Here is a 20178-nt window from a genome sequence, read left to right on the forward strand (position 1 = left end):
AGTGAGACTTTCTCAATAAAAAAAAAGAACTTTTCAAATTGTACATTCTATATATGACAAGTTCATTATATGCCAATTATACCTCAACAAAGTTATTTTTTAAATAAACTCTATACAAACTAAATGTGGCTCTCTGAACCTAGATTCTTATACTTTTATATAAGAAATGCTAGTACGTTATCCTTGATCATTCCTGGAATGTTCTGTAATATACTTCCCCTTACTAAGATAGATTTCTCCCAAGGAGGTTTGTATGATGAATGGAAAAGTGAGTGCAGCCTTGAAGCTGGCCACATGAAATGACCCAGAAAAGATGAGAAATGTATCTTATACACAAGTATTGCCTATTTACCTGGCAAAAGCCCTATAATGCTGCACTTTCTGAACATACAAGTCTTTTAATGTCTCTAGGAACAACTACTTCAAACTGAGCTCTAATGTAGATGCTGTCTAAATTTCAACATTAGAAAAAACATGCATGGACACTTCATATTTGTTAAAGGTAATACTCAGTATGATGAGATTTCAATTATTAATATGTATGCACTCAACCAGAACGCACCTCAGTTTATAAGAGAAACTCTAACAGACATGAGCAACTTGATTTCCTCCAGTTCCATAGTAGTTGGAGATTTTAACACCCCTTTAGCAGTGCTGGATAGATCCTCCAAAAAGAAGCTAAGCAAAGAATTTTAGATTTAAACTTAACCATTCAACATTGGGACTTAACAGACATCTACAGAACATTTCATCCCAAGAACTGAATACACATTCTTCTCATCAGCCCACGGAACATACTCCAACATCGACCACATCCTAGGCCAAAAATCTAACCTCAGCAAATTTAAAAAAGATAGAAATTATTCCTTGCATCTTCTCAGACCATCATGGAATAAAAGTTGAACTCAATAACAACAGGAACCTACATACCCATACAAAAACATGGAAGCTAAACAACCTTATGCTGAAGGATAGATGGGTTATAGATGAGATTAAGAAGGAAATCACCAAATTTTTGGAGCAAAACAACAATCAAGACACAAATTATCAGAACCTCTGGGATACTGCAAAGGCAGTCCTAAGAGGGAAATTTATTGCACTGCAAGCCTTCCTCTAGAAAATGGAAAGAGAGGAAGTTAATAACTTAATGGGACATCTCAAGCAACTGAAAAAGGAAGAACACTCCAACCCCAAACCCAGCAGAAGAAAAGAAATAACCAAAATCAGAGCAGAATTAAATGAAATTGAAAACAAAAGAATTATACAGCAGATCAATAAATCCAAAAGTTGGTTTTTTGAAAAGATCAATAAAATAGATAAACCTTTGGCCAACCTAACCAGGAAAAAAAGAGTAAAATCTCTAATTTCATCAATCAGAAATGGTAACAATGAAATAACAACAGACCCCTCAGAAATTCAAAAAATCCTTAACAAATACTACAAGAAACTCTACTCTCAGAAATATGAAAATCTGAAAGAAATTGACCAATACCTGGAAGTACACCACCTACCAAGACTTAGCCAGAATGAAGTGGAAATGTTGAACAGGCCTACATCAACTTCTGAAATAGTATCAACTATACAAAATCTCCCTAAAAAGAAAAGCCCAGGACCAGATGGCTTTACGTCAGAATTCTACCAAATCTTTAAAGAAGAACTAGTACCTATATTACTAAACCTGTTCAAAATATAGAAAAAGAAGGAATATTACCCAACACATTCTATGAAGCAAACATCACCTTGATCCCCAAACCAGGGAAACACCCAACAAAAAAAGAAAATTATAGACCAATATCACTAATGAATATAGATGCTAAAATACTCAATAAGATCCTAACAAACAGAATCCAACAACACATCAAAAAAATTATACACCATGACCAAGTGGGATTTATCCCAGGGTCACAAGGCTGGTTCAATATACATAAATCTATAAATGTAATTCAGCACTTAAACAAACTAAAAAATAAGGACCATATGATTCTTTCAATTGATGCAGGAAAAGCTTTTGATAATATCCATCATCTCTTTATGATCAGAGCACTTAAGAAAACTGGTATAGAAGGGACATTCCTTAAACTAATAGAGGCCATCTACAGCAAACCCACAGCCAATATCTTATTGAATGGAGTTAAATTGAAATCATTTCCACTTAGATCAGGAACCAGGCAAGGTTGACCATTGTCTCCATTGCTCTTTAACATTGTAATGGAAGTTTTAGCCATTGCAATTAGGGAAGAAAAGGAGATCAAGGGTATCCACATAGGGTCAGAAGAGATCAAACTTTCACTCTTCTCAGATGATATGATCGCATATCTGGAAAACACTAGGGATTCTACTACAAAACTTTTAGAAGTGATCAAGGTATATAGCAATGTCTCAGGCTACAAAATCAACACCCATAAATCTGTAGCTTTTATATATACCAACAATAATCAAGCCGAAAAAACAGTCAAAGACTCTATTCCTTTCATGGTAGTGCCAAAGAAGATAAAATATTTGGGAGTATACCTAACAAAGGACGTGAAAGACCTCTACAAAGAGAGCTATGAAACTTTAAGAAAAGAAATAGCTGAAGACATTAACAAATGGAAAAACATACCATGCTCATGGCTGGGAAGAATCAACATTGTTAAAATGTCCATACTACCCAAAGCAATATATAATTTTAATGCAATTCCCATTAAAGCTCCATTGTCATATTTTAAAGATCTTGAAAAAATAATACTTCATTTTATATGGAATCAGAAAAATCCTTGAATAGCCAAAACGTTACACAGCAATAAAAACAAAGCAGGAGGAATCATGCTACCAGACCTGAGACTGTACTATAAATTGATAGTGATCAAAACAGCATGGTATTGGCACAAAAACAGAGAAGTAGATGTCTGGAATAGAATAGAGAACCAAGAGATGAATCTAGCTACTTACCATTATTTGATCTTCAACAAGCCAATTAAAAACATTGGCTTGTCGAAGCCAATGGGGAAAAGATTCCCTATTTAACAAATGTTCCTGGGTGAACTGGCTGACAACCTGTAGAAGATTGAAACTGGACCCACACCTTTCACCATTAACTAAGATAGACTCTCACTGGATAAAAGATTTAAACTTAAGGCATGAAACTATAAAAATACTTGAAGAAAGTGCAGAGAAAATTCTAGAAGGAATTGGCCTGGGTGAATATTTTATGAGGAGGATTTCCCAGGCAATTGAAGCAGTATCAAAAATACACTACTGGGACCTGATCAAACTAAAAAGCTTCTGCACAGCCAAGAACATAGTAAGTAAAGCAAGCAGACAGCCCTCAGAATGGGAGAAAATATTTGCAGGTTATACCTCCAATAAAAGTCTAATAACCAGAATCCACAGAGAACTCAAACGTATTAGCAAGAAAAGAACACATGATCCCATCTCAGGGTGGGCAAGGGACTTGAAGAGAAACTCCTCTAAAGAAGACAGACGCACGATCTACAAACACATGAAAAAAAGCTCATCATCCTTAATCTCAGAGAAATGCAAATCAAAACTACTTTGAGATATCACCTAACCCCAGTAAGAGTAGCCCACATAACAAACTCCCAAAACCAGAGATGTTGGCGTGGATGTGGAGGAAAGGGCACATTTCTACACTGCTGGTGGGAATGCACACTAATAGTTCCTTCTGGAAGGATGTTTGGAGAATACTTAGAGACCTAAACATAGACCTGCCATTCAATCCTATAATTCCTTTACTAGGTTTATACCCAGAAGACCAAAAATCACAATATAACAAAGACATCTGTACCAGAATGTTTATTGCAGCCCAATTCATAATTGCTAAGTCATGGAAGAAGCCCAAGTGCCCATCGACCCACGAATGGACTAGCAAATTGTGGTACGTGTACACCATGGAATATTATGCAACCTTAAAGAAAGATAGAGACTTTACCTCTTTCATGTTTACATGGATGGAGCTGGAACATATTCTTCTTAGCAAAGTATGTCAGGAATGGAAGAAAAAGTATCCAATGTACTCAGCCCTACTATGAAGCTAAATTGTGGTTTTCACATGAAGGCTATAGCCCAACTATGGCACAAGACTATGGGGAAGGGACCAAGGAAGGGGAAGGGAGGAGAGAGGTTAGGGTGGAGGGAGGGTGATGTGTGGGGCCACACCTACGGTGCACCTTGGAATGGGTACAGGCGAAACTTACTAAAGGCAGAATACAAATGTCTACATACAATAACTAGGAAAATACCATGAAGGCTACGTTGAACAGTTTGATAAGAATATTTCAGATTGTATATGAAACCAGCACATTGTACCCCTTGATTGCATTAATGTACACAGCTATGATTTAACAATTAAAAAAAAAGAAAGAAAAATCATGCAAACAACTCCATGATGCCATTTTTTAAAAAATGGAGCTAGGGAGGGTGATTGGTGGGATTATACCTACGGTACATCTTACAAGGGTACATGTGAAACTTAGTAAATGTAGAATATAAATGTCTTAACACAATAACTAAGAAAATGCCAGGAAGGCTATCTTCACCATATGTTAAATGGTCTATAAAACCAAAAAATATAAAAGAAAATAAAAGAAAAAATGGAACTGTATTTATAAATGTGTTCTTTATCTGTGAAAGAAAATATAACAGCACATTAATAAAAGAGAAAGACAATAGTTTCTTATATTGTTTTTGCCCTGACTGCCAAATTTTATGTCTAAACATAGCAACTACATTAAACTTTACAATGAAGATTTTTTTCCCTTCTATTTTTCCTTGTTTCAAAATTTTCATGTATATTTCCTTTGCTAAAATCCAGAAGGGTGAGAGTAAAATATAACCCAGTGAAAGGAATCCTGCAGGATGCAGAAACTTACCAAAGGGCCAGTTCGAATTCTGGGAGAGAGGAGTAACTAGCCAGGTAGGTGCCACAGTAACTGAACGCAAGTAAAGTGTAATCCAGAAGAACATCGCCTAAAATATAAAATCCATTACAAGGGTTTGATCATCACGTTCAGATTAGCCATAGTCTTATAGTTTGTTTCCCTTTTCTAATGATTTTCACTTAATTCAACTGTTAGAATTCACTTGTTTAACTGTTAGAATAAGAGATCTACTGGCTGATTTCTAAGACTATGAACAGAAAGCTATGAGCAGAGTTAAGCTTCATTTTTTAAAAGGCACATGTGTTAGAGTGAATTAACACCGTTAGGTTCCTGTACCCAGAGTTTAATACAGTGATCATATTGTACCATGTATGGCCCCGCACGATTTTAAAAGACCCGAGAACCATGCAATACGTAATAAATAAATGAGAATTAGAATAAACAGCTTCAAATACCGCAGTAAATTATAATAGTTCTAGTTTATTTCCTTATCTCTTTACCTTAGTATCTTTCAGCTCTTGCAACAACTATAAAAAGTTCTATCCTGGCGGTGCCTGTGGCTCGAAGGAGTAGGGCACTGGCCCCATATGCCGGAGGTGGCAGGTTCAAACCCAGCCCCAGCCAAAAAAAAAACAAAACTGCAAAAAAAAAAAAAAAGTTCTATTCTAAGTTTTACCTATAGTTGAAGAAATGCAACATGACTTTAAAAGTCTTAGCAACAAGTCATGGAAGAAGCCCAAGTGCCCATCAATCCATGAATGGATTACTAAATTGTGGTATATGTACACTGTGGAATATTATGCAGCCTTAAAAAAGATGGATACTTTACCCCCTTCATGTTTACATGGATGGAGCTGGAACATGTTCTTCTTAGCAAATCATCTCAAGAATGGAAAAAGTATCCAATGTACTCAGCCCTATTATGAAACCAATTTACAGCTATATGAAAGCTATAACCCAACATAGTCCAAGAAGGGGGGAGGGGGCAGGATGGGTGGAAAGAGGGTAACTGGTGGGAACACACCTACGGTGCATTTTACAAGGGTACAAGTTAAATTTACTAAGTGTAGAGTATAACTGTCTTAACACAATAACCAAGAAAATGTGAAGGCTATGTTAACCAGTTTGATGAAAATATTTCAAATGGTATATAGAACCAGCACATTGTACCCCATGATTGCATTAATGTACACAGCTATGATTTAATTTAAAAAAAAAGTCTTAGCAACATTTTTAAAACGTGTGTGATGAGGATGTTAAAACATGGAAGTGTCTGTCTGTGTTTCCCAGTAAATGGAACTCTGATTTTCTCTCCTTTATGTGCTGTTTTTCATGTTTCCACAGGTTGCAATCTTTGCCTTCAGTAGGTCTGTCTTCTTATATTTGTGTCTCTGTTATTTGTTCTGTACATTTTTAATAATTGTTTTCTGCTTTTTTAAACCCTTCATATTTCAACTGACCATAACAGAACTCTAAAATATGACTTCTGTCATTTATTGAATTTATTTAGCATAGTATAATCAAACCCGCCAATACATTTAGTAAACATTTAATGCAAAAATTAAAATATTTTTTATGTACTGATAGAAAAAAATCCTTGCTATATAGAAGGAAAAATCAAAATCATTCTATCCTTACTACATGAACATTTCTTGCTATAATTAAAGATTACTAATTTGATTTATTCTTTAAGTTTAAAAACATGTGGTGTTTGCAAAAATATCTCCCCCCAAAAAGCAAAAGAACAATGTATCTTCTGTAATCCTACCACCAAATCTACCAGGTTTCTTTCTAATATTATCTTCTGTGTGTTTACTTGTAAAAATATATACAAATTAACCATGAATTCAATAGTATTGTAATACTCTACTTAAAAGTGGAATTTGGATCATATATAGTGTTGCAGTCTATTGGTATTTTATTTACATTATATTGAGCATTTTATCATTCCCTTAATATTTATTCAAAAAGTTAAAACCCATGTTTGCATAATACCCTTTTATGGGATGTTTTTTTTTTTTTTGTAGAGACAGAGTCTCACTGTACCACCCTCGGTAGAGTGCCCTGGCATCACACGGCTCACAGCAACCTCCAACTCTTGGGCTTACGCAATTCTCTTGCCTCAGCCTCCCAAGCAGCAGGGACTACAGGCGCCCGCCACAACACCCGGCTATTTTTTGGTTGCAGTTTGGCCGAGGCCGGGTTTGAACCCGCTACCTTCGGTATATGGGGCTGGCACCCTACTCACTGAGCCACAGGCGCCACCCTATGACAGTATTTTTAACTCCTTTGCATATAAACCTTTAACTATATTTCTTTAAAATTAAATTCTACTTCTTGAAGTGGGTATACTGGGTCAAAGAGGGTAGGTATTAATATTTACCTCCCAGAAAGACTGTTATCAATTTATATTCCTACTTACAATGAATAACAGTGCTATCAATTTCACTGTATTTTGCCTAGCAATTATAATCTTTTGTGACTTTGACAGGCAGAAAAATAGCATCTTGGTTTAAAATATACTTTTCAAAAAGAATATTGAGATGTAACATTTTTTGCTGTCTTTGGTCATTTGGAGTTTTGTGATTTGTCTAGGCAAGTTTTTTTTTTCTTTTTACGATTGCTTTAAAGGGATGTTTGTCTTTTTCTTATTGTTTTATAAATACTCTGAAAATATTTGATTTGTTCCAAATATTTTCCTGTTTGCCTTTTAATTTCTCATGTTCATAAGTTTAAAATTTGTATATAATCAAATATGTGATATACTAATCTTTAAAAATTTTTCCTTTATATAGAGTTCTTCTCCATCCTGAAATCACTTCAATATTCTACCATATTTTCTACTACCTGTCAAATGGGTTTGTTTTTATAGTGAATATTTCCTTACTTTTGATGTATAGTATAACATGAATCTCTAACTTGATACTTTTTTTTTTTGTAGAGACAGAGTCTCACTTTATGGCCCTCGGTAGAGTGCCGTGGCCTCACACAGCTCACAGCAACCTCCAACTCCTGGGCTTAAGCGATTCTCTTGCCTCAGCCTCCCGAGTAGCTGGGACTACAGGCTCCCGCCACAACGCCTGGCTATTTTTTGGTTGCAGTTTGGCCGGGGCTGGGTTTGAACCCGCCACCCTCGGTATATGGGGCCGGCGCCCTACCGACTGAGCCACAGGCGCCGCCCTAACTTGATACTTTTGTTCGAATGTTTTTTAATACCATTGTTGAATCATACATATCCTCTTTGGGGGAGGGACTTCTATCATCATTTACTCCGCTTTCTTATACACTTGCTTCTGTCCCCTGACCAGCTCTTCCGCTGACCTGGTGATCCCTACACCAGTACCACACTCCTAATTGCTACAGCACCATGATGTTAAAATGGCCCTCTGTCCTTGCCATCACTCTCTTTCCTATTACTCTCATTCTCTACTTTTTTCTCCAGATTAATTTTGGAATCATTTCATTGAAGTGTTCCTTGCTATCTAAAACATGGCACAAACCTATGAATTACTTTCTGTGACGAATATCAAAAATATATTTATTTTTAATAGCCAGGCCTTCCATTCAAGAATATGTTTCTACATGTTTAAGATTTTAAACCTGTGATTTTTGTAGTTTTCTTCATCTGGGTCACTCAGATCTCTTCCTTGGATTATTTTTAAGTACATAAATCATCTAATTGCATGGGTATTTATTTTGAAATTATTGTCTTATTGAGCATTCTTTTAATGGTTCTGGTAGACTATTGCATTACCTGTCATCTCCTTTCCTGTAGCTATAATGTTTTTCAATTACATTAATATACTGTAGTACAGTCTTTTTCTTGGTTTCAATATTAATAAATATGATGTAATTCCCACAAGAGTAACAAAAGGTATTGTCACTGACAAAATGACCAGCTCTTCCGCTGACCTGGTGATCCCTACATCAGTACCACACTCCTAATTACTACAGCACCATGATGTTAAAATGACCCTCTATACTTGCCTATCAAAATCAGTGGCAAGGGTAGGGAATCCTATCCTTCTCAGGGAATCCTTCTACCCATCTTTGGGAAAAGATATGTCATCAACAATATAATATATTTCAAATACTTTTTCTTTCTTTCCTTTTTAACAAATAAAAGAAAAAAACCATCAAAATCTCTGAAACGCATCTATTCAATTTTCATGCCATCTTGCTGCTTTGGCTAGAATTTCTAGGTTGACATTAAATAATGGTGGTAATAATTGGTATCCTTGATGGTTTATTCCTTATTGTGAATTCTTTTAGGGCTTCGTTATTAAATATGAATGTTGGCCGTTTGTTTTGGATTAACTTTCAGTTGCTTGGATAGGGCTGTAACCAAATAACTAAGTTGAAGAAATTTTAAAGATAAAGGAGAGTTATAAATACTCCATCTAGACAGTTCCCAATCTGTGAGTGGGTTATCTTTTAAAAGTTATCTTTATCTGTTGAGAACACAAATTTGCCCACAAATAAAATATTACAAATTATAGTGATGTTGCCTGAATTCACCCAAACACTTATTTGACTACATAAGGCTATAGAACTAAGACTAGCCTCAAGTATGAGCTTTCTGTCCATGGTGTGGTGAATGATAAATTAAATTCATTAGATGGAGGCTCCAGTAGACCTATAGCAGCTCAGTCTGGGTCAGCCGTATCTAGGAATGAGTCAGTAGTAATTCAAATGGTAGGTAACGTTGAGCATTTGGCTTACATACATATTCTCTCTCTCTCTCTCTCTCTATATATATATATATATATATATATATACACACACACACATATATATGTACATACATATACTACATATGTGTATACACATATATGACTTCATTTATCATTACCACAGCCTTCACATTAAGTAACTTTTATCCTCATTTCATGGATGAGGAAACTGAGGCTCAGAGACTTACTTTCCTGTAGAAGTTATACAAATATCAATTCACCTGGATTTTTGATAAATCATTGGGAAAGAAAAAAAATCATTGTGCTAGAAAAGGTAATAGAGTCTTTTAGTCCAGTGCTTTTCAAAACTTAATGTGCATGTAATTCGCTTGGGGAATTTTGTTAAAATACAGATTCTGATTCAGTAGATGTGGAAGAAGGGGAGCCAAGTTTCTGCATTTATAACAAGCTTCCCAGTGTTGCTGGTATACAGACTACACTTTGAGTGGAAAGGCTCTAGTCCATTTAATTAAATAATCTGTGATCAGTTTGATTCCCTCTTTTAAAAATGCATATTTTTAAAAAAAACTTCAAACAAACAAAACACCTTCATTTACAATAACTAGATTTGGTCACATCTTATAACATAACTCTTCAGTTATGGAAAGAAGAAGAGACCTAAAGGATACCTTTTAATTTGGTCTTTCTGGTCAATGCAGGAAAGTTGTATATGTGGATGAGGGGTTTTAACTTCCGGTCAGAAAAAGCCACAACTTCACAGGGAACGTTGGTTGCCACGACGCCCACAATTCCACTAATGCACTGCAGTACGGTCTTTTTCTTGGTTTCAATATTAATAAATATTATGTAATTCCCACACGGGTAGCAAAAGGTGTTGTCGTTGACAAAATGAACATTCTGCTTAGGGAATCCTTGCACCCATCTTTGGGAAAAGATATATCATCGTCAATATAATACATTTCCAATACTTTTTTTTAAAACAAAGAAAAGGTAATCAAAACCTCTGAAACATATCTATTCCATTTTCATACCATTTATGTACAATCTCTAAGATAAAAAACACATGCTGGCTATGAAATCAATCTGAGTCAATGAACTATTGAAATTTAAATGTAGACCTAAAGTTCCAATAGTCTTCTTCAGATAACTTTCAACAAAGAAAACTCTCTGACAAATAAGAAACTCTCAGTTCTAGGGTCTTGTATACTTGGGGGAAAAAAGTGAAAACAACAGAGAGAAAAGTTTGATCCTAATTTAAAAACAGAAAGGTGCATCCTCACCCATTCTTTTTATAATTAGCTTGATTTCAAAAATAAACTTTAAATCTCCCTACTGGTATTCTTGGTCAAAAATTGAAAAAAAAAAAAAAACTTTAAGAAACAACTTTGGGTAGGAAAGCACGCTTTGGGGTTGTGAGCAGAGAAGAAAAACAGCTTCTTTAAGCAGATGAAATCATTTCAATATTCTACTACATTTTAGACCTAAAAATACACATAAATGCAGAAAATAAAAGGAATGAAGCCGACATGAATGAAAAAGGTTAGAGCACAAAAAGGAACATACTTTTAAGTAAGGAGTGTGTGGTAACATGTTAGAAGGAAGGAGAGTTGGAGATCAAAGAGATTATATATTTATTAAAATATTAAAGACGCGCTTGAAGATGGTGGAGAACTGTGATTTGGTGAGGCAGCTCCAGAGACTGGAGAGTACAGGACTAGTGGAGGATGCTGTATGGAATTGAGTGTGGGTAACATTCCAGGAAAGAAATAGCTCTTATAGCTGTGCAGCGTGCTTTTCAAAGGCCATTATAAATGCAAATAAATCCAAAGTTAGTGTTTGGTAGTTAGAAGGGGATGGCTACAGAGGCTGTCCCTGGAAGGGGGGTGAGAGAGCTGTGTAAGAAAGGTCAGGGGACCGGATCACCGAAGGGAATACGGAGCCGGAGAGAGAAGGCAGAAACGAAGGGTGGAGGACAGGAAGCCTAAGCGAGCGAGGGTCCGGGTGGCAGAGAAAACAAGGGGACAACTGGAGCCGCGGTCACTGAATATCGGGAAGGGGAGCGACAGCAGAGGTCTCACTGGAAGGGACGGGAAAGCGTTGGGGATGACAGAGAAGAGATCGAAGTTGCGTGGAAACTCAGGAAGAGAAGGGCAGAGAGGGGACGTAGGTCAGAGGGGTTTCCGCGAGACCGAAGCCAGTCGCGGAGCGGTAAAAGCCACACCTCACGGCCAGGGACGGGCCGGCGGCGTAGAAGGTGTCCTCTCGCTCCCGGCCTTGCGCCATGGCCCGTGTTTTTCAGCCCGGCGCGGGCAGCAAATGCCGGACCCTGACTCTGGTCTGTAACCGTCACTCCAGGCCGGGGCAGCCTGGCCTGGGACGCCGCCACTGTTGACACTCGTATCCCGGAGACCAGAATTCCTGCGCCCATTGGCTCTGCCCTTAGGCCCGCTCTCTCTCCTGAGCCAAGAGGATTGGTGGAAGTGCTGCTGCGACTCGACCAATAGATGAGGGCGACGCAAGCGGCGGGGCGGGCCTCTCCGAGTGGGTGCTGGAGTGTCCCCGCTCGGAGTAAATCCTTACAATATGCGTGTCACAACGGACGAACTGAGTGCTGACCTGCCTAGTCGTGTGCGAAGAGCCAGCCGTGCAGGCATCGTTTCATTTAATCTTCACATCCTCCTCACTTAAATGCAGATCTAGTTTAAGTCCGGAGCTCCAAATCTTTAATTGCTATGTAACACTTTCGCGTGTAACCTCTGCTACCTCAAGGAAGCAGAAGGCTTCTGGAAGTAACCTGATGGAAAGATCAACACCTTCTCTTCGCTGCTTGTCTTCCCCTTTCCCATCCCCTCTGTTGTGCTTCCCTTCCTCACCCTCTTCTTTCCTCTCCTCTGGCCTCTTTCTTGCCCTCCTCCCTTTAAGCCTGTCCTGCCCATCTTGTCCTCTTCATTTCTTAATGAGAGACTGGTGGGAGCCCTAGAGGGTGATAGGCTTCCACTTTATTACACAAATAGAGAACTATAGATTGAAAGGAAAAGAAACATGATATTAGGAGTGTTTGTGTTGTGATACTCACCTAAGGACAAAGATTTATCTGCTTGTCTAAACTTTAGTTAGGCTTCCATGCCTTCTTCTAGGTCCATCCGTGCACTTCTTGTAAAACCTTGTTTTAGCAAAGAATTTCGCTAAGATATTGGGCAAGAATCCATCCCCCTTCAAATATCTGATCACCTCCATTTTTGATCAATGTCCTCATCCCCCTCCAAGCGTTGTCTGATTTTCAGCAATAATCCTATCTGGTCAATTTAGCCAGAATCCCTTTTCCTTCAGATATTTTCTCTTAGTAATTTTCCATCACCTGACCCCTCACTGTGCTTCTTGGCTATAACTTTCCACTTGTCTATGGCCGGCTCCTCTCCTTTGGATAGGAGAGGAGCTCAATCTCTCCCCAACTCAAAATCCTATTGCCATGATCTCTATACCTATCATTATGTCCTGAGTAAAGTCTACTTTAACATGTTTTTTTGTTTGTTTGTTTTTGAGACAGAGTCTTACTATGTTGCCCTTGGTAGAGTGCTGTGAGGTCACAGCTCACAGCAACCTCAAACACTTGGGCTTAGGCGATTTTCTTACCTCAGCCTCCCAAGTAGCTGGTACTACAGGCACCCGCGGCAACACCCAGCTACTTTTTGGTTGCAGTTGTCATTGTTGTTTAGCAGGCCCTGGAGAGCTCAAACCCGCTAGCCTTAGTGTACATGACCAGCGCCCTGAGCTACAGGCGCTGAGCCTAAAATATGTTTGAATAATTTGTTCTTTAACACTAATTGGATAGGCAGTGTTAAGAATGGTTTCTGTCCGCTTGGCGCCTGTAGCTCAAGCGGCTAAGGCACCAGCCACATACACCAGAGCTGGCAGGTTGGAATCCAGCCTGGGCCTGCCAAACAACAATGACAACTACAAGCAAAAAATAGCCGAGCACTGTGGCAGGTGCCTGTAGTCCCAGCTACTTGGGAAGGTGAGGCAAGAGAATCACTTAAGCCCAGAAGTTGGAGGTTGCTGTGAGCTGTGATGCCATTGCACTCTACCCAGGGCAATAGCTTGAGGCTCTATCTCCAAAAATAAAAAAAAAAGAAAGAAAGAAAGAAAGAAAAAGAATGGTTTCTGTGTGGATGTGCTCACTAAGAGTCAAAAGATGAGGAGTGATTGCGATGGAGATGGGATGGGCAGAGGAGAGTTTTTGTAAAGGTATGAACAGGACAGCAGATTGGATGAACTGGGAAAGGCAGTGTGATTGCAGCAGAGAGAGAGATGAAAAAGTACTACAGATTAGGCTGGAGAAGGAACCATTGGCCAGATGAATGGCAAGATGAGAATCCTGGCCTTTATCTTAAGAGCCATGAAAAGACTATTGGGGCTCAAAAAATGATACTCCAAAGTATGGCACTTTAGCATGCTAAATACATTGAACAAAAGGAGGTTGTCAGCTCTCAGAAGCAAAGTCTCTCTCTGACCTCCTCTTGCTCTGCTGTTTTCTACCCATTTCTCCCCCAACATGAGTCATAGAACCGGAATCACTATTCTGCAAAGTGGGTCAAAGAAGCTAGAACCTCTCTCCCTGAAAGCAAGCCAGAAACACCTAGAAATATTGCTCTAACTTTCCTCTACCTTTCTCTGTAGGAGCTAACAATAAAGAAATTATCTGATCTACCTTGTCTGATAGTAGTTCATATGGCCCTGTTTCCAGAGAAGTCCTGCCCTATCCAGTCCCCTGGAGGAAGAAATGCTGCACAGACAGGCTAAGAAGAACCTGAATAAATAGGCTTTGCTTGGTTTCTCCCCTCAGTCGGTTACCATTACATCCCCTTTTTGTCTAATCACATTGCTACATGGCTGTCCATTCTTCATTGAACTTGAGCATAAAAATAGATAGCTTTCCCTGGGTCTTTGGTCTTCATGTGTCCTCAAGGCTTCTGTGTCAATAAAACTGTGATTAAACAAATTTGTTATGTATTTCTCTTGTTAATTTCTTTTGTTATAGGCATGTCAGCTATAATCCTTATGATGGATGAAGAAAGGTATCTCACACACACACACACACACACACAAAAAGAAAAGGTATCACACCTTTTCTATCCCTGCAAAATATTAAGTGGTTTTAAGCAGAGGGATGTCATGATCAGTCACATGTATGTTTATAAAAGATCATCTGTGGAAGGCTGGGTGCAGTGGCTCATGCCTATAATCCTAGCACTCTGGGAGGTTGAGGCAGGTGGATTGCTTGAGCTCAGGAGTTCAAGACCAGCCTGAGCCATAGTGAGACCCCATCTCTAAAAAATAGCCAGGCATTGTGGCAAGGCCTGTATTCCCGGCTACTTGAGAGGCTAAGGCAAGAGGATTGCTTGAGCCCAAGAGTCTGATAATGACACCATGGCACTTTACCCAGGGTGACAGAGTGAGACTCCGTCTCAAAAATAAATAAATAAATAATAGATCATCCTGTGGGTAGCTGACTCTTAAAACTTTGGTTTTGTGGTTTGCATGAATAGAAAGGTTTCCAATTGGGCTTCTGGAGATAACTATGGCTGATATTCAGAAGAAGATGCCCTGACCTCTACACTGGGCCAGGTTACAGAAAGATGAATGGCCTTCTTTCTTAGTCTGGAAGAGGAAATGCTGAGCATCTCGGACAGTGAACTGGGAAAGATAAAGCAGGGAAATTTGCTCCAGTTCTCGCTCAGAAAGACTTAAGGATATTAGAAACAAAATCTAAGACACACAACTTCTTTCTCTAATCAGTGACCCAGGGAGCAGTCTTGGGCTTCTTGTGGTAGTAAACAATGTGTTCCACCATTTTTAGGATGTGCCCAACTCTCCTACACTGACCCCTACTTCTCTTAACCTCCCCTCCCCCTTGTAAATCTCCACTTCACCACTGCTAGAACAGCCTGGACAGAATAAGCCTAAGCCATAGTGTTATGTTTGATACCTTTGTAGAAGAACTTAGCTTGTCTTAGAGGCCAAAAGCAGTGGTCAAGTTCATTGGGCCCTAAAACCAAAGGTAGCCCACAACCAGCCACAGAACAGGAAACACTTATTTCCCATTGAGTGATCATTGCAGTCCTGGCTTCTGTCAGTTTCCAGCCAAACTCCAAGCTAATATGAAAGATGAATTTCCACTAAGTCTTACATCCATTAATTTAGTTTTCTATGGTCACTTAAACACAGAAAAAGAGTATACAGCATACTGGGAAATATTTCATCAACTAGATAAATAAGTGATCTCCTGATGATTAGCTAAGTATTTGCTTTTTGTGAAAGGTAGCATGTTTTTTTTTTTTTTTTTGTAGAGACAGAGTTTCACTGTACTGCCCTCGGTAGGCCCTCGGTAGAGTGCCCTGGCGTTACACAGCTCACAGCAACCTCCAGCTCTTGGGCTTATGTGATTCTCTTGCCTCAGCCTCCCGAGCAGCTGGGACTACAGGTGCCCGCCACAACACCCAGCTATTTTTTTGTTGCAGTTTGGCTGGGGCCGGGTTTGAACCCGCCACCCTCAGCATATCGGGCCGGCGCCTTACTGACTGAGCCACAGGCGCCGCCTGAAAGGTAGCATGTTTATGAGAAAGATTGAAAAAAGAAGTAGGCATTATTTCTCTGTGTAAGAAAGAAATGTAAATAATGGGTGTCTTTTTATTACCTTTTTTTTAATTTTAGAGACAGAGGCTCACTTTGTCACCCTCAGTAGAGGGCCGTGGGGTCACAGCCCATAGCAACCTCCAGCTCTTGGGCTTAGGCAACTCTCTTGCCTCAGCCTCCTGAGTAGCTGGGACTACAGGTGCCCGCCACAACACCTATTTTTTTTTTGTTGCTGTTTGGCTGGGGCTCGGTTTGAACCTGACACCCTCAGTATATGGAGCCAGCGCCCTACTCACTGAGCCACAGGCACAGCCAATAATGGGTATTTTTAAGGTAAAGGAATAACTTATTGGGATAGGGAGTATCTATTTATCCTCTGGTAACTTACCATTTTACAGTAGTAATATAACAAACCATAATTTATTAAATTCCTATTATGTGTTAGGGACTTGATAAAGTCCGAATCCTCCCACCAGCCATTCTATATAGCAGTGTTTTTCAACTGGTGTGCCACAAAAGTTTTTAAAGAATAATTGAATTAGAGTTGGGAACGTGGAGCTGATGGATTCAATTCAATGGGGTTCCGGGTGGGCTATGGAGCAGGTAAATGAGCTAAAAGAGAAGGGCAACAAGGCCCTGAGTGCTGGTAACATTAATGATGCCTTACAATGTTACTCTGAAGCCATTAAGTTGGATCCCCAGAACCATGTGCTCTACAGTGATCATTCTGCAGCCTATGCCAAGAAAGGAGACTACCAGAAGGCTTATGAGGATGGCTGCAAGACCGTTGACTTAAAACCTGACTGGGGCAAGGGTTATTCTCGAAAAGCAGCAGCTCTTGAATTCTTAAACCGATTTGAAGAAGCCAAACCAACCTATGAGGAGGGCTTAAAACATGAAGCTAATAACCCTCAGCTCAAAGAAGGTTTACAGAACATGGAGGCCAGGTTACCAGAGAGGAAATTCATGAACCCTTTCAACATGCACAATCTGTATCAGAAGTTGGAGAATGATCCTAGGACGAGAACGCTGCTTAGTGATCCTACCTACCGGGAACTAATAGAGCAACTACAAAACAAGCCGTCCAACCTGGGCACCAAACTACAAGCTCCCCGCATCATGACTACTCTCAGACTCCTTCTCCGAGTTGATTTGGGCAGCCTGGATGAGGAGGAAGAGGTTGCAACACCACTGCCACCTCTGCCTCCCAAAATAAGGAGACTAAACCAGAGCCAATGGAAGAAGATCTTACAGAGAATAAGAAGCAGGCACTGCAGGAAAAAGAGTTGGGGAATGATGCCTCCAAGAAGCAAGGCTTTGACACAGCCTTGAAGCATTACGGCAGAGCCAAGGAACTGGACCCCACCAACAGGACATACATTACTAACCAAGCAGTGGTGTACCTTGAAAAGGGTGACTACAATAAATGCCGGGAGCTTTGTGAGAAGGCCATTGAAGTGGGGAGAGAAAACTGAGAAGACTACCGACAGATTGCCAAAGCTTATGCCCGAATTGGCAACTCCTACTTCAAAGAAGAAAAATACAAGGACACCATCGACTTCTATAACAAGTCTCTGGCAGGGCACCGAACCCCAGATTTGCTCAAGAAATGTCAGCAGGCAGAGAAGATCCTGAATGAGCAAGAGCGGCTGGCCTACATAAACCCTGACTTGGCCCTGGAGGAGAAGAACAAAGGCAAGGAATGTTTTCAGAAAGGGGACTATCCCCAGGCCATGAAGCATTATACAGAAGCCATTAAAAGGAACCCACGAGATGCCAAATTGTACAGCAATCTAGCTGCCTGCTACAACAAACTCCTGGAGTTTCAGCTGGCACTCAAGGATTAAGGAATTTTTCCAGCTCGAGCCAACCTTTATTAAAGGTTATACACAGAAAGCAGCTGCCCTAGAAGCGATAAAGGACTACACAAAAGCCATGGATGTGTACCAGAAGGCGTTAGACCTGGACTCCAACTGCAGGGAGGCAGCAGACGGTTACCAGCGCTGTACGATGGCCCAGTACAACCTGCACGACAGCCCCGAAGATGTCAAGCGGCGGGCTATGGCCGACCCTGAGGTGCAGCAGACAAGTGACCCGACCATGCGGCTCATCCTGGAGCAGATGCAGAAGGACCCCCAGGCACTCAGCGAACACTTAAAGAATCCTGTAATAGCACAGAGGATTCAGAAGCTGATGGATGTGGGTCTCATTGCAATTCGGTGATTACTTGGTCACCTCCCTTCCCTTCATCCTCATGTGGAATGAGAAGCTGGGACTGCCTCACGCGGTGCAGAGCAGAACGGAGCAAAGGGGGAGAGAACAGCTTCTCTCTCTATATTTATACCACGTGGAAGATGCAGAGATTTGTACCGTCATTAGAGCAGCCGCTGCCTTGGGCCCTCCCAGCACACGCATGGTCTCTTCACTGCTGCCCTCGAGTTCTGTGTCTCCTTCCCCTCCGTGGCTGCTCTCTCATAGTTGGTTACTTTTTATTTGGGGCAGTGGGCATGTATGGGGAGGGGAGAGTTCTTCCCAGCCTCAATCCCCAGCTGTCTTCACATTGTTAATTCCATGTCCCCTTCTCCAATAAAGCAAGCCTGTCAGGCGTGGTTACAAAAAAAAAAGAATTATTTTCAAAAGAAGTTCAAAGCGGAGTAAATATATGTTTTTACTTTTTTATCAACATAATTTAAGTGTTCAGCAGTTTAACTATAGTAAGTGTGCCATGAGATAAAAAAGGTTGAAAAACACTGCTGTATAGGAAAGTGGGGCTCAGAGAGGTTGAGTAGGAGACTTAAGTTTGCACATTTAGTTAATGGCAGAGATGGGTTTAAACTCTCCTGACTCTCGAACCTAGGTCTTCCGCAGAGGTTTTCTCTCTGCTCTGCTACTTCATCCACTTGAATTTGTATAATAACAGCTAACTTGTATTAAGCTGCTAATCTGTGCCTGGCATCTTAAATCCTTATGAAACATGTATATTACACTTATTGTATAAATAGAATAATTGAGATTTTTTTCCCCTGAAGTTTCATAACTCTCAAATGAATGTGAACCCAGGTAGTTCTAATTGTCTTAAGAAGCTTTCAAGAGATGTGCAAACTTGGAAATTTTAAAGTGAATTGGGCATTTAATTTAAATTGAATATTTTTCTGGAAAAGAATAGGAAATCATTTTTAATTTCCAAAAATTTTAGAGTAAATAATATGAGAAGAGGTTACATTTTTATGGGATCTTTGGCCAGTTAGTGAAAACAGCTGAATGTTATTATTTTGTACATTTAATCTAACAGATTCAGATTTTTCTTTTTTCTTTCTTTTTTTTTTTTTGAGACAGACTTACATTTTTTGTTGCCCTCGGTAGAGTGTTCTGGTGTCACAACTCACAGCAGCCTCCAATCTTGGGCTTGAGCGATTCTCTTGTCTCAGCCTCCCTGGTAGCTGGGACTACAGGCGCCAACCACAAAAACCAGATAGTTTTTCTATTTTTAGTAGGGATGGTCAGGCTCTTGCTCAGACTGGTCTTGAACTCCTGAGCTCAAGTATTCCACACGCATTGGCCTCCCAGAGTGCTAGGATTACAGGTGTGAGCTACTGTGTCCAGCCCTAAGATTTTATTTTTAGCCTTTAAGTTACTTTTAGTGTGTGTATGGGGTATATATTTACGATTAAATTTCTTGTCCCAAGTTGCTTACTTTGCTCCTGATGCTGAAATAACTACACTAGATTGAAATGTGGAAGTTTGTACATCAACATGCAAGCACATAATACACTGAATGTAAGGGTTTTTTTGTTTTTTTGTTTTTTTGCAGTTTTTGGCCGGGGCTGGGTTTGAACCCGCCACATCCGGCATATGGGGCCGGGGACCTACTCCTTTGAGCCACAGGCGCCACCCACTGAATGTAAGGTTTTGAATAATATTTTAATGAAGGGGACTGAGGATAGACCCACTGCTAATTCTAAGGCAAGAAA

At 39.8% G+C, this 20178-nt stretch overlaps 1 protein-coding gene and 1 pseudogene across 1 annotated transcript in view; one reads left to right on the forward strand and one right to left on the reverse strand.

Annotated features, from left to right (window-relative positions):
- The window catches only part of CFAP43 (cilia and flagella associated protein 43), a 93242-nt gene extending 81281 nt beyond the window's left edge, over window positions 1–11961 (reverse strand). Inside the window, exons 1-3 of the mRNA XM_053583163.1 lie at window positions 11796–11961; window positions 10243–10496; window positions 4872–4968 (exon numbers count right to left, since the gene is read on the reverse strand). Of these exons, the coding sequence (XP_053439138.1) occupies window positions 4872–4968; window positions 10243–10496; window positions 11796–11857 (413 nt within the window). The 5' untranslated portion in view covers window positions 11858–11961. The remainder of the gene's footprint in view (window positions 1–4871; window positions 4969–10242; window positions 10497–11795) is intronic.
- Window positions 11962–16801: 4840 nt separating this feature from the next.
- On the forward strand, window positions 16802–18430 carry LOC128580806 (stress-induced-phosphoprotein 1-like; annotated as a pseudogene).
- The last annotated feature ends 1748 nt before the right edge of the window (window positions 18431–20178 follow it).

The sequence above is a fragment of the Nycticebus coucang genome, chromosome 3, assembly GCF_027406575.1.
Source record: "Nycticebus coucang isolate mNycCou1 chromosome 3, mNycCou1.pri, whole genome shotgun sequence".
Classification (NCBI taxonomy): Eukaryota; Metazoa; Chordata; class Mammalia; order Primates; family Lorisidae; genus Nycticebus; species Nycticebus coucang.